The 15,299-nt window shown below is 57.7% G+C and overlaps 1 protein-coding gene across 1 annotated transcript; it reads left to right on the plus strand.

Moving 5' to 3' along the window:
- Nucleotides 1-1,304: 1,304 nt before the first annotated feature.
- On the plus strand, nt 1,305-13,592 carry KRP23_7648 (Fatty acid synthase subunit alpha; the record flags this gene model as incomplete). Its single annotated transcript, XM_067892990.1, has 1 exon — nt 1,305-13,592. One exon carries the CDS (start codon nt 1,305-1,307, stop codon nt 13,590-13,592), a length of 12,288 nt encoding a protein of 4,095 aa, XP_067744816.1.
- Between the last annotated feature and the right edge of the window lie 1,707 nt (nt 13,593-15,299).

A 15,299-nucleotide genomic window follows, 5' to 3' on the forward strand; every position in this document is an offset into this window, starting at 1 on the left:
ATAGTACTAACCTGCAAAAGTGATGCATTATCATGCAGGAAGCACTCGCATCATTGTTGCCAGTTTTCATCGTGCGGTTACCCGGGCGGAGCACCTCATTTGAATAATGAACTGTGTCGATTGGCGCGTCTTGAGTATTATACCGGTATGGCTGCGGTTGCATTTTTGTCTTCCACACAGTTGATATCGTATCCACCACGATCGCTCTGATGCGCTGGATCGCTCTTGCAGGCTTTATGACTGTTTGTGATCCTTTTACACGTACAAAAGGCCTGACCGTAGACAAGAGCGTCTCTTGCTTCTATTATCGGGTTGCTTTTGATATCTGTATATTGTATCTACGTCGAGAATGGCTTCGATGAGTTGGACGTTGATGTATTTCTGGGCGATTCGGTAAACCCTGCCCTGAACGCAGGCATTAAGTTCATTGACCCTTTTCGCTCATTTCATGCGAGTGTCGTTCTCTGTCGGCTTCCGGTATCCCCAGTTTAAACGAAAACATCTTCGTTGGAAAATCCCACCAACACTGTGTACTCTGCGCGAGTCTAGAAAAATCAACGACTCGCTGTGCTACCGCTACAGATTTGCCTCCGTCAGCATGCACTCGTTTTGTTTTGATTGGTGAGGTCCGCTTGACGGTAAGTTGCATCTCTGATTTCTTCACTGTGTAATTCGCTGTAAAAGGCACATCGACTATTTCGGTTGAGCATTCAAATCATACCAATGCTTCAAACTAAGCTATCTATGCAGACCAACTACGAGTGTTTGGATGGTTTCGTAAATCTGTGGAAGCCATGCGGGAATACAATTTATATCCATTATTTTTACAAATCTCTGCATTTATTTTCTCCTGTGCAACACTCCCGCGTAAAGTGCCACGGGCTGATGGCGTTCCCTCGATCCCGCCCTTCAGAAGTTTCTTGCCGATCGACAATGCGGCGCCCGTGGCATCTCCGTAGCGGCCACCGTTGGTCAGCAGTGCGCCCTGTCTTGCCTCCACGTTGCTAAGGTAATCCCCGCTTGCGTGTGCGCGGTTTTCTCTCGCCGCGCGTGTGTAAAGCCCGAGGAGCAGGCCCGCAGCCGCGAACGTGACGCCCAATGCACTGCATTGGCGACACCTGCGTCACCCAGCTGGCGCGAATGCGTGCCTGCGCGCGGAAGACGAGGCGCCAGGATGCAGCGGTCGGTGGCTCTCGGCAGCAGCATGTGAAGTCGTTGAAGCCCAGGAGCTCCTCAGGCTGAAGGGATCACAATTGAATCTGCCGCTGAAGCAGCAGCAGCCTCATCCTTTGAGAGCCACCACCATGACACAAGCCACACCAAGTCAAACCCGGAGGACGGTCGTCACCACCATCACCAAGACTGGCAAGCGACGTACGAGGAGGGTGGTGACCACCACCGCGTCAAGCTCCGCTCCTGCGGCCAGGACTCTAGAAGTGAGGGCCCTAGCCGCCGCTGTGAACACCGGCAAGTACAAATTCATCCCCGAGTTCGGTGGCCAGGGCACAGTCTACTGGAAGGAGCTGCAACGACTCAACGCGGTTGCTCCCAAGACAAGCACCACGCGCGCGTTCATCGACAGCGCGGCGCAGGCGTTGCTGGAGGAGTCCAGCACGAATGAGGCCGAGTGCTCCGTCGCCTTTGAGACGGTCATCGACGTGCACAGCTGGCTGCAGAGCCTCGAGGTCGGCGACGCCCCCGCAAAGCTGGCGCTGGACCGCGTCTACTTCAGTATGCCGCTGCTGGTGCTCACGCAATGTGCCAACTACCTCAACTTCCTCGAGACCACGGGCGTGAGCCACGAGAGCGTGGTCAAGAGCTCCGCCACGGCCATTGGCCACAGCCAGGGCGTGGTGAGCGCCGTCATCTTCTCGGTCGCCAAGACGGCCCAGGAGTTCGTCGACGTCGGCGTCTTCGTGCTGCGCTACATGTTCTGGCAGGGACTGCGTGCGCAGGAGACGTACCAGGAGCTTCTGACCCAATACAAGCAAGATGGTAAGAAGATTGGGAACGCCGGCCCCATGCTGGCTGTGCGGGGGCTCAAGAAGGAGCACGTCGTCAAGGCCATCGAAGTTGCCAAGCGCCGGACAAAGTCACCTGACCTCCAACTCTCTCTAATCAATGCGCCAGACATGATGAACGTGACGGGTTTCCCCGCGACGCTGACGCTGCTGAAGCAGGCGCTCGAGGGCCTGTTCGCTAAGCCCGACGCCACGCAAACGCGCATCCCGCACTCGCAGCGGAAACCCACGGGTTCGCTCTCGTTCCTTCCGCTTTCGGCACCCTTCCATACACCGCTGCTGAGTGAGGCCAAGCCAAAGCTGGTGCGGGACGTGCAGCGCGTCCAGTGCGAAATCAAGGGCAGCCAACTGCAGGTGCCCGTGTACGCTACGAACGCGGAGGCCACCAACCTGCAGACGGTGGACGACGTGATCGATGAACTTATTAACATGCAGCTGCTGCAGCTCGTGGACTGGACTGCGACGTGGGCAAAGATCGCAGAGCACCACTCGAACGCGACCCACATCCTTGAGTTTGGTCCGGACCTCGGCGTGGCGAAGCTGAGCGACAAGGCCGCCGAAGGCTTGGGCATCAAGGTGGTGATCGCTACTGCCAAGCACCCGATCATGAACACAACGACGAGGTACGCTCCTCTGGTCGGCCTGCAGCAGTTCATTGATGCTGCTTCGACGTTCACCTCGGCTGAGGCGACGTGGGCGAAGAAGTTCGGCCCGCAGGTGACGGAGTCGGGCAAGCTGTGCAACAGATTCACGCGCGTGCTGAACAAGCCGCCGGTTATGGTCGCAGGCATGACACCGACCACCAGTTTGGAGGGCATCGACCTCGTGGCGGCTATCCAGAACGCTGGCTTCCACGGCGAGCTTGCTGCGGGTGGCTTGTCGCGTCCTAACATCTTCGAGGATGCGGTGAATGAACTCGTGTCGAAGATCAAGCCTGGCCTCGGCATTGCGATCAATATGCTGTACCTGAACGCGAAGCAGTGGGGCTTCCAATTTCCGATGGTGCTCCGCATGCGTAGTAGCGGTGTGCCTATCGAGAGCATTACGATTGGTGCCGGTATCCCAACGAAGGAGCGTGCGCTTGAAATGATGTCGCAGCTGAAGGCCGTGGGCATCAATGTGGTGTGCTTTAAGCCCGGTTCGGTGGACGGTATCAATGCGGTGCTGGAGATTGCAGCGGCGATGCCAACGATGGATGTGATGCTGCAGTGGACTGGCGGTCGCGCCGGTGGCCACCACAGCTTCGAAGACTTCCACCAGCCGATGGAGGATACGTACGCGGACATTCGGCGCGTGCCAAACGTGTTGCTGGTTGTCGGCTCTGGTTTCGGCAACTGGGAAGACTCGAAGCAGTACATCACGGGCGAGTGGAGCTTGGCCCGTGGGCACCTGCACAAGATGCCTGCGGATGGTATCCTGCTGGGCTCTCGCGTGATGGTTGCGAAGGAGGCTGCGACGGCGCCGGAAGTGAAGAAGCTGCTTGTGGACACCCCCGGTATCGAGTCGGAGCTGGAGTGGGAAACGAGTTACACGGGTGCTGTGGGCGGCGTGATCACGGTGACGTCGGAGCTGGGCGAGCCCATTCACGTTGTGGCCAACCGCTGTGCTCTGCTGTGGAAGGAGTTTGATGACAAGTACTTCTCCATCCCGCGCGAACAGGTGGAGCTGGCGCTTCGTCTCAACAAGAAGGACATCATTGCGCGTCTGAACGCGGACTACCAGAAGCCGTACTTCGGCTGCAAGCGCAATGTCGAGACGGGCGAGAGCGTCTCGGCTGACTTGGAGGAGATGTCGTACGGAGACGTGCTGACGCGTATGATCGATTTGACGTACGTGGAGATCGAAGGCAAACCGCAGCGCTGGGTGCACGACACGTTCTTCTCGCGTGTGAGCAAGTTCCTCACGCGCACGGAGGAGCGCTTCCGCCGCGACAGCTCTGGCGATCTGTTTGACCAGTCGGAGCTGAAGGCGAACCCGAGGAGTACGGTGAGTGCTTTTATTGCAAAGTACCCTCAGACGGTGTCGACGCTGCTATCCGTCCCCGACTGTGACTTTTTCCTGGACCTCTGCCGCACGGGTGGCAAGCCGGTAAACTTTGTGCCTGTGATCGACACCGAGTTCAAGACGTGGTTCAAGAAGGACTCGCTGTGGTACTCGGAGGATTTGGACGCGGTTCCGGCGCGCGATGCGCAGCGCGTGTTCATTCTCCAGGGGCCCGTGGCTGTTCGCTACAGCACGGTGGTGGACGAGCCTGTTGCGGATATCCTTGACGGCATTGCCAACGGCTTCGCCAACGTTGTGAAGGAAAGCGGTGCGATCGTTGCTGTGGCGGCTCCGCCTGTCAAGAAGACAGTGGACATTGCCGGCTTCGAAGTGACGGAGGCTGAGGACAGCGTGGAAGTGTCGATCCCTACTGAGCAGAGCGCCCTTCCCTCTGCGGGCGAATGGCTTGCTGCTTTGGCTTCGTCGGTAAACGACAAGGACTGGCTGAACGCGCTCATCTCGTCGACGTATGTCGTCGAGGAGAAGAAGTGGCTTGCGAACCCGGTCCGTCAGCTTCTCGTTCCCCAGGTGGGCCAGAAGTACGTGATCGACGCCGCTGGCATTCGTGTGTTCGACAGCTCCATCGACATTTCGGGACCTGTGATCGAGATCACGAAGAAGAGCGTGGGCATTGCGGTCGTTGTGAACGAGGTTCGTCCGGCCGTGACCGGACTGTCGGCTGGTGTCGTGGCGCTGGAGATGACGTTCCAGCACCACCCCGAGCTGTCGAGCTCGATCCACGCTGAAGGCAGCGGCTTCATCGACAAGGTGAAGGCGTTCTACGCGCGCTTCTGGGTGGCGATTGAGGGCAAGGAGGAGGAGTCGTGCGATGCCGCATGCGCGGAGAGCGTTTTGTCCCCTTTCACGGCCGATTTCTCCATTACGAAGGAGGACATCGTGGCATACCGCGCTGCGCTGGGTCTTAGTGACGAGGAGGTCGGCGCTCCTGCTGACTTCTCGACGATCGTGTCGTGGCGCCCACTGATCCAGTCGGTGTTCACGAAGGAGGTGAAGGGCAACCTGCTGGACCTGGTGCACCTGAAGCACTCGTACAAGCTTCTGTCGTCGCGCAAGGCTTCCGCTACGTTCCTGCCTGGTGATGACATCGTGAGCACGTCGAACGTTGGAAGTCTGCGCATTATCGACAGCGGCAAGATCGTGCACGGTGTTGCCATTATTTTGCGCAAGACGGTGGACAAGCATATGGTGGAGGTGCTGGAGCCTCTCGTGGAGCTACACAGCGAGTTCCTCATCCGCGGTTCTTTCGATGACTTTGAGTCGACTTTCTCGATTGACAAGTCGACAGAGGAGTTTGTGCCTAGTCGCCAGGAAGATGTGGAGATTCTCAAGGCAAAGGGGTGGCTGGAGGTTGCTGCTGAGGCCTCGGTGAACGTTGGCGATCACCTGGCATTCCAGCTGACGACGAAGAAGCAGTATGCGTCGATCGGCTCGTTGAGCTCTGTTGAGGTGTCAGGCACACTGCTCCGTGAGGAGGCGGGCTCGAAGGTAGAGATCGGCACGGTGGAGTTCAAGAGTCACGACGTGAACGAGAGTCCTGTTGTGGCGTTCTTGCGCCAGGTGCAGCCGGAAGATGCCAAGTCCGGCGGTATGTTCGCGAACGGTGGTTCCCACATGCTGGATAAGCCGCTGGAGATCAGTGTACCGACCAACGCCCTGGCGTATGCGGTGGCTTCTCGTGATTTGAACCCGATCCATCGCTCCAAGTACGCAGCCATTCTGGGCCACCTTCCCAAGGGCAAGCCGATCATGCACGGTCTGTGGACTGCGACCAAGGTCCGCGACCTGGTCATTCAGAGCTTTGGTCTAGGCGTTGACAGCAACGTGGTGGACTACGATGTGAACTTCGACGGCATGGTGTACCCGGGTGACAAGCTGTTCATGCAGGCACGCCACATCGGTCTCGACAACGGCAAGAAGGTTTTGTCGGTGGAGGTTGTGAACGGCTCCGGTGAGCGCGTTGTGAGCGCTCGTGCTGTCGTGAAGCAAGCGCCGATGGCGTTCGTGTTCACCGGCCAGGGCTCTGCTGCAGTTGGTATGGGTATGGACCGCTACCAGGAGTCCTCAGTCGCCCGTGAGATTTGGAACCGTGGTGATACCCACTTGCGGAAGACGTTTGGTTTCTCGATTCTTGATGTGGTGCGCAAGAACCCCAAATCGATTACGGTCCACTTTGGTGGTAAGAAAGGTCTCAAGGTTCGTGACAACTACATGAACTTGACATGTGAGGATCCGGTGAGTGGTAGGATCATTCCGCTGCTCCCAGATATTACTGATGACACAGAGAGCTTTAGTTTCTCCGCTACAGAAGGGTTGCTGTTCGCGACGCAATTTAGTCAACCTGCACTGGTGCTGCTGGAAAAGGCCATGTTCTCTGAAATCGAGACCGCCCAGTTGATTCCGGATGATGCCTATTTCGCGGGACACTCTCTTGGAGAGTACGCAGGTTTGATCTCCTTTGCGGGGGTTCTCTCTGTGGAGGATCTCATGGATTTGGTATTCCTTCGCGGTTTGATAATGCAAAAGTCGGTGAAGCGCGATGCTGAGGGCCGCTCTGACTACGGTATGGTTGCTACGAACCCCACTCGTGTCGGCCTCCACTTCACGGAAGAGGTCATGTACAAAATCGTGGACGGCGTGGAGGCTGCGTCAGGCAAGCTTCTGCAAGTGGTGAACTTCAACATTCAGCAGCGCCAGTATGTCGTTGCTGGTGAAAACGTGAACTTGGAGACGCTGTCGCTTGCGCTGTCCGCTTTCAAGACGATGAAATCGACCGCCGCTGAGGACGTGGAGAAGGTCATTGCGGAGTCACTGGAGCAAGCCCGTTCCCGCAAGGAGAAGTGTGAGCAGAGCGGTCGTCCGTTCACCCTGGCAAGAGGCCTGGCGACGATCCCGCTGGTTGGCATTGATGTGCCTTTCCACTCGCGCGAGCTGCTTGGTGGTGTGCCGTCGTTCCGTGCGCTGCTGCGTACCAAGTTCGACCCGCAGGTGCTGGAGCGCCAGCTGCCGCTTCTGGTGAACCGCTACATTCCGAACTTGGTGGCCACTCCGTTCTCGCTGGAACGCTCGTACTTCGAGGAGGTTTACGAGGCTACCAAGAGTCCGTACCTCGCGGAGGTTCTTGACCCAATGCAGTGGAAGCTGACGACGAAGGCTCAGCTCGCGCACCTGCTTGTGGTGGAGCTTCTGGCGTACCAGTTTGCTTCTCCTGTCCAGTGGATCAAGACGCAGGCGCTTCTGTTCTCGGAGGGTGGTGTTCGTCGCTTCGTGGAGATTGGTCCTGCCGCGACGCTGACAAACATGGCGCTGCGCACTCTGCAGGTTGGCGACTTCCCTGATGTGCCGCGTGAGATCCTGTGGTACCAGCGTGACCGCGAGGTTGTGCACTTCGAGGAGGAGACGTCGAACATCTCTGCCTCTGAGTACGCTCGTGGTTTGGCTGCCGAGGCTGCTGCTGAGACCGCGGCTGCCGCTGCGAAGGCGGTTGCTGAATCTGCTCCGACAGAGGAGGCAGTGACCCCTGCCACTCCGGCCCCGGTTGTTGCTGCCCCTGTCCAGCAGGTGCCTGCTCCAGCTCCGGTGGCCGCTGCTCCGGCTGCTGCAGATGCACCGGTTGCCGCTTTGCACGTGCTTCGTGTGCTTCTGGCTGTGCGGCTTAACAAGGAGCTTGGCGAGATCAAGGAGGACACGGACGTCAAGACTCTTTGTGCCGGCAAGTCTGCCGTGCAGAACGAGATTCTTGGTGACCTTGAGAAGGAGTTCGGTGGTGGTGTCCCCGAGGGCGCTGGCGAAGTTCCTCTGAAGGAGCTTGCGTCCAAGTTCTCCGGTTACAACGCGCTGGGCAAGGTGACAAATGGCCTGATCAACAAGGTGGTAGCGAGTAAGATGCCTGGCGGCTTCACGATGTCGAGCATCAAGGAGTACCTGGGCACGGAAAAGGGCCTCGGTGCTGGTCGCATGGAGAGTGTCCTGGCTCAATCTCTGCTCCTCGCCCCGCAGACTCGTTTCAAGAGTGATGCGGATGCACGCAAGTGGCTGGACGACAGCGTGAGCGGCTACGAGTCGTTTGCTGGCGTCTCTCTCGCCCGCCCGACGATGTCTGCCACGCCTGGCGCTGTTGGGATGTCGTTCAACCCGGCCCCGGTGTCGATCCCCACGGTGAGTGACAAGTCCGTTGAACCGAAGCACGCTCTGCTGGTGATGCTTGCGGCGAAGTTCGGCAAGGACTTCAGCGAGATCCCGGAGACGGCCACCATCAAGGAGCTGTCTGCCGGCAAGTCGGCTGTGCAGAACGAGATCGTTGGTGACCTGGAGAAGGAGTTCGGCTCGGGCCCTGACGATGCAGCGGAGATGAAGCTGGCGGAGCTGGCGGGCAAGTTCCCCGACTACGCTTCCCCGGGCAAGGTAACCAGTGCTCTGATCGCGAAGATGCTGGCAAGCAAGATGCCCGGTGGTTTCGGTTTGTCGGCCATCAAGGAATACTTGTCTAGCGAGCGCTGCCTACCGAGCGGCCGTATCGAAAGTGTGCTGTTGCACGGTTTGACCCAGAACCCGAAGCAGCGTCTTACGGATGATGGTACGGCGAAGAAGTGGCTGGATGGCGTTGTGGACGACTACGCCAAGTATACTGGCATCGACATTCCTTACTTGTCGAAGCTGGGAGGCATGATGGCCGGTCCGGCGATGGGCCAGCAGGCGATGCAGTCGAGCTCGCTGCCGAGCGACTTCGAGAAACGCCTGAAGTCCATGATCGCGGACCAGATCGACGCGCTGAGCTCGTATCTGGGTGATGACCAACTGGATTGGCACCGGAAAATTGAGACGGAGGTGGACATGCGCGAAGACCTGGAGTCGTCGGTGTCGCATTGGGTTGCGGAGCACGGCGAGTTCTACGGCTCTGGCATTGCTGGTAAGTTCGACGCGAAGAAGGAGCGCCAGTACGACAGCTACTGGAACTGGGCGGTGCAGGACGCGATGGAGCTGTACTATCGCACTGCGGCAGCAGCCAAGGCTGTGAACCCGAAGCTGAATGTGAATGAAAGTCTTAGCCTGCATCTGTGCAATCGTGCGACGCCGGAGCTTGTGCGCTGTATGAAATTCGTCATGTCTCGCGCCGAGGTGGAGAGCGATGAGCTGGCCCAGACGCTCAAGGTCCTTGTTGCACAAATCGAGGCGTGTCTAATCACAAAGCCTGTTAGTGTGCAAAAGTTCAATCCTACGGTGCCGCGGCTTTATATTCTCGAGAGCGGTGAAGTCGAGTATGTTGAGGTGCCTCGTGAAGGTGTCGTGGATCCCATCAGCTATGTTGAAGAAGTTGCCCGTGGTCTGGAGTACAGCTGCACATTTGAGATGGGTAAGGGCGTCCTCGGTGTCACGAGCAATATGACCAAACCGATTGGATTCGAGGCGACTCCGACCGACAATGGTAGTACGACAAGCGAGGATTTGGACAGCGATGAACTTGAGAGCAGCGAGGACGATGGTGCTACTGTGCGTATAGCTGACATCCAGTCTGCTGGAACCAACAAGGCGCCTCACACTGAATGTACTCACATCAATGTGCTTTGTCCGATTCCTCAAAATCATAACGAGAAGGAATCCGAGTGGCCGCGCGTTCGTAATTCCTCGATGCACTGCTGCGTGAACGAGATCTTGAAGAAGATTGTGCTGCCGCATGTGCACGTCCGCAAGCCGTCGGACGTAGACCCGACAATCCGTCTGTACGATGTCGAGTCGACCTGCGTACTGTTGTCTTGCATGCGTGAGATGGCGTCGACTGGTATCTCGTTTGCGGGCAAGGTGGCGCTGCTGACTGGTTGCGGCAAGAACTCCATTGGTGCCGAAATCGTGAAGGCGCTCCTGGAGGGTGGTGCTACTGTGTTCGTGACGACTAGCAGCTTCAGCATGAAGACGACTACCCTGTTCCGCGAGATCTACGAGCAGCACGGTAGCCGTGGAAGCCGTCTCATCGTGCTTCCGTTCAACCAGGCGTCGAAGATGGATGTGGAGAAGCTGGTGGCACACATTTACAATGTGCACAAGTTGGACTTGGACTTTGTGATTCCGTTCGCGGCCTTGTCGGAGGTTGGTCGCACGATCACGGACATCGACTCGCGTTCGGAGTTGGCGCACCGCATCATGCTGACGAACACCATGCGCTTGCTAGGCGAGGTTGTTACTGCAAAGAAGGCTCATGACATCACCACTCGCCCTGCGCTCGTGATCCTTCCCATGTCGCCGAACCATGGTAACTTCGGTGGTGATGGTCTGTACGCTGAGTCGAAGCTGGGCGTGGAGAGTCTCATGGGCAAGTGGTACTCGGAAGGCTGGGACGACCAGCTTTCGATCGTTGGTGCCATTATCGGTTGGACCCGTGGCACTGGCCTCATGTCGGGTAACAATGTGGTTGCTGCTGGCGTGGAGAAGATGGGAATGCGCACGTTCAGCACTACGGAAATGGGTTTCAACTTGAGTGCCCTGATGCATCCGAGCATTGTGAGACGTGCGGCCAAGTCACCAATTTTTGCAGACCTCACGGGTGGTATGGCTCAGGTGAGTGACCTGAAGGACCAGGTAGATGTCATTCGTGCCAACATCATGAAGAAGGCGAAGCTGCAGGCATCTATCCATGCCGCTCTGGAGAACGACAAGAAGATTCTGGCTCTGCCGTCGAAGAAGCAGTCAGCTGCTTCCAGCTCGAAGAAGTTCGCTCCTCGTGCGAACATGTCGAGCTACTACTGCAACTCGTTCCCGAAGCTATCGGCCGTGTCCGAGCTGTCTACTTCTGCAAAGCAGGTGATGCTGCGTGGCATGCTGGACCTGCGCCAGGTTGTTGTTGTGACCGGTTTCGGCGAGGTGAGCCCGTGGGGTAACTCGCGCACGCGCTGGGAGATGGAGTCGTACGGCGAGTTCTCGCTGGAAGGCTGCATCGAGCTAGCGTGGCTGACGGGCCGCATCGTGTTCGACAAGGGTAACTGGGTGGACGCGAAGACGAAAGAGATCGTGGCGGACCACCAGGTGAAGCCCCGCTACGAAGAGGACATCCTGGAGCACTCTGGCATCCGCATTGTGGAGCCGGAGCTGTTCGACGGCTACGACCCGAAGAACAAGATGGTGCTGCACCAAGTGGCCATCGACAAGAAGATGTCCCCGATTGAGGTGGCTGACCGCGAGGAGGCTCTGCAGTTCCGCAAGGAGCTGGGCAAGGAGAATGTGGACGTGTTCCAGAACGCGTCGGGGGCGTGGATGATCCGTCTGCGCAAGGGCTCTGTCCTGAACATTCCTCGCGCTCTCAACTTCGACCGCTTCGTCGCTGGTCAGATTCCGACGGGCTGGAGCGCCGAGCGCCTTGGTCTGTCGAAGGACCTGGCGGACGCTGTTGACCCTATCACACTGTATGTATTGGCGTCTACGATGGACGCGTTCGTCGCGGCCGGTGTGACTGACCCGTACGAGTTCTACCAGTACGTGCACGTGTCGGAGGTTGGTAACACGTCTGGAGGTGGTATGGGAGGTATGCGTGCCTTCACCCAAATTTACAAGGACCGCCTTCTCGGAAAACCTGCACCGAGCGATGCCTTGCAGGAATGCTTCATCAACACGCCTCCTGCTTGGGTGAACATGCTGTTGCTGAGTTCGTCTGGTCCGATCAAGACCCCCGTTGGCGCTTGCGCTACGGCTGCCGAGTCTGTGGACATTGGAGCGGAGACCATTAAAAGCGGTAAGGCGCGCATCTGCATCGTCGGCGGCTATGATGACTTCGGAGAGGAGACAGCGAATGAATTCGCACAGATGAAGGCGACGAGTGACTCAGTGAAGGAGACTGGCATGGGCCGCGAGCCGAAGGAAATGTGTCGTCCGTGTACCACTACGCGTGGTGGATTCATGGAGAGTCACGGTGCTGGTATTCAGCTTCTGATGGATGCCCAGCTAGCGTTGGAAATGGGTCTGCCAATCTATGGTATCGTGGCGCTTACCAACACGGCGACCGATAAGAACGGCCGATCCGTGCCGGCTCCTGGTCAGGGTATTCTGACTACGGCACGCGAAGCTTCGTCGGACAACTCCAAGCCTTCTCCGCTGCTGGACGTGGAGTACCGTCGCCGTCAGTTCGATGACGAGCTGGAAAGCATTGAGAAGTGGTATGCTCGCGAGATTGCTTTGATTAACGGAGACGAGTCTCGTGTGGCATTCCTGGACAGGAGGAAGGCTCGCAAGGTGCAGTCTGCACGGGGCACGTGGGGCAATGAATTTTACCGCGGTGAGATGGACATCGCACCGATTCGTGGCGCGCTGAGTGTGTGGAATCTGGACATTGACGATTTGGGGGCTGCTAGCTTCCACGGTACAGGTACCAAGGCCAACGACAAGAACGAGAGCGAGGTGACCCACAAGCAGATGGCTCACCTCGGCCGTTCCCCGGGCAACCCGCTTCCAGTGATTTGCCAGAAGAACCTGACGGGTCACCCGAAGGGTGCTGCTGCTGCTTGGATGTTGAATGGCTTGCTGCAGGTGCTGAACTCGGGCTTGATCCCGGGCAACCGTCAGCTGGACAACACGTGCGAGACGCTGCGCAAGTACGACCACCTGGTGTACCCGAACCGTAGCTTCCAGACCGTGGGCATCAAGGCTGTGGTGATGAAGAGTTTCGGCTTCGGCCAGGCCGGTGGTGAAGTGCTGCTGGTGCACCCGGACTGCCTGCTGTCTACGCTGCCTGCTGGGGAGTTCCAGCACTACTCTGCTCGCCGCGAGCAGCGTTTGATCAAGATGAACACGCACACTCAGAGCGTGATCACCGGCAAGCAGTCGCACATCCAGGTGAAGAACGAGGCACCGTACTCGTCGGCCCAGGAGAGCAACGTGTACCTGGACCCGACGGCCCGTGCCGAGTACGACGCGACGTCCAAGACGTGGCGTTTTGGCGGCGCAGACTCGCTCACTGCGAACGAGAACCGCCGCCTGCGCGCTGAGAAGCGTGCGAAGAAGGCGAAGGCTGCTGCGGATGCGGCGTCCACGAAGAAGACCTCGGAGACGCACTCGGCTGACTCGTCGTCGACGCTGTTGACTGCCATCAACCAAGCGGCGACCGACCTGGGCCTGTCGAAGAACATGGGCATGGGCGTGGACGTGGAGCCTGTGGCCACGTTCGAGAACCTGAACGGCCGAGAGGACTTCATCCGCCGCAACTTCACGGACCAGGAGATGGCGTACTGCTACAGCGCGCCGCACCCGGCCGCGAGCTTTGCGGGTCGCTGGGCAGCCAAGGAGGCCGTGATCAAGGCCATCTCGAGCTCGTCTCCATCGGAGCCGAACCTCTGGAAGGGTGCCGGCGCTCCGCTGCGCGAGATCGAGATCTTCATGACGGCGTCGGGCGCGCCATCCGTGCTGTTGTCGGGCTACCCGTTGCAGGTGTTCAACCGCCTCGGGTTGTCGAAGCTGAGCGTGTCCATCAGCCACTCGGGTGACTTCGCTGTGTCCCAAGCTGTGGCCAACTTCCAGCAGCAGGAGTAGGTTGGGTCTCTACAGTTTTACATACGTGTATTTCCATGTTGCGTGTTGTGCAGCTGCGTAAGAAACTTCACTGAATATAATACAATATATATTGAGAATCACCCACACAAAGTTAAAGCTGAAGATATGATGGTATTACTGCCAATTAGAGGGCAGGAATGGAAAATAATACTGGCCAATCACAACGCTATATTTATGTTTGAGTTGCAAACAAAAACTTTTGGTTGCTGATGCACACATGGAAATGCTTCGGCCAGAAACTAGAAGTCCCCGCGGTCACGGAGGGGTTACAAGCTAGCACCCGGCACCTCCTGCAATGACAAGACATGAAGTGCTGTCGAAGATGGCCATGATGTTGACCATCACGGACCACACGAGTGAGAAGGACAGGTAGAATATCGTGATCCCGCCTAACAGCTTGTTCGAGCCGCCCGTGCGCAAAAGTTCTCGTGTCTCTCGCTTTTGCTTGGGTAGCAGCAGCAGGAACACCCAGGACACCACCATAGCGCCGTACGCGATGACCATAGTGTAGGTGATGTCCATGTGGATGGAGTAGTCGTCCTCTTGCACTCGGTCGTTGGTGATGTTGAACGGGTTGTCAATGATAACAGTAAGCGATGTCGCAAATGGTGACGCGATGCCCGAAATGGTGGTCATGAGTCCGTACATGGCGCCTTCGTTGCCTTCTCCGACAAGCTCCACGATCACGAGGGTGCTAACCATGAAGCTGATCCCGTTCGGGAGCTGTGCCACAATGGGTGGGCCAAGCCAGAACCACTGGCTGCGGTAAACGTTCCAGACGATAATGAGGTTGCACGCGCCGTCAATGGCTATTAGAAGCACGCCCGTGAGGACAATCATCAAGCGCCAATTCCAGTGCAGACCCCACTTGGAGGTGGCCATCATACCGAACATGTAGAAGAGATAACTCAGTGCGTCGCCCAGCGTGCTGTTGATCGGCGTCACGTTCACCATGTACGACTGGATGGGCGAGTACGCCGTGTACGAGATATCGCAAATCAAGGCGTAGAAGAACAAAGCTGCGATCACTTGGAAGACAGCCCGCTTGCAGATCTGCTGCCACAGGTCCACCATGTACTGCTTGAAGTTAGGAGCCGCGGACAATCGGTCCTCCTTGATGAAGAACCACGTGATTGGGATCGTAGGCGCTGTAAGCACCGTGAGGATCACCATGAGTTCGGGGAAACTCAACGAGAAGTCGAAGTCCCCGCCATACTCTTCACCGTTGAAGCAAAAGCCGACAAGAAGGTAGCTGACCACGGTCACGAATGTCTGTACCGTGTAAGTCATGGTCTGGAGCTTGCCGCGCCTGGCGAACGATTCCTGTTGGGCCAGGCCCGCCATGATGGCGTCCGCACAGGCATCCGACAGCACGTAGCCAAGGGCCGTGAAGAACATGAGCATGACGTACCTCCCGCCCTGTGACGGCGCGTCGTAGTTGATTCGAGCCTCGATTTCGGCAGTGTAGTCGGACGCATCGATGTCTCGGTCGGAAGCCTCGGTGTAGTACGGCTCCCCAATCGGCAAGCAGGCCATCACCAGTAGCATTGAAACCGAGATGGTCCACCCGATCACCATGTATGGGCGACGCCGGAAGCCGAAGATGGGGAAGCAGTCGGACAAGATCCCGAAGAACACCTTAAAACTTGTCGGGAGCGACACCAGCGCCGTTGCCGTCGCCACTTG

The sequence above is a fragment of the Phytophthora ramorum genome (genome assembly GCF_020800215.1).
Source record: "Phytophthora ramorum isolate Pr-102 chromosome Unknown Phyram_PR-102_s0006, whole genome shotgun sequence".
Classification (NCBI taxonomy): domain Eukaryota; phylum Oomycota; class Peronosporomycetes; order Peronosporales; family Peronosporaceae; genus Phytophthora; species Phytophthora ramorum.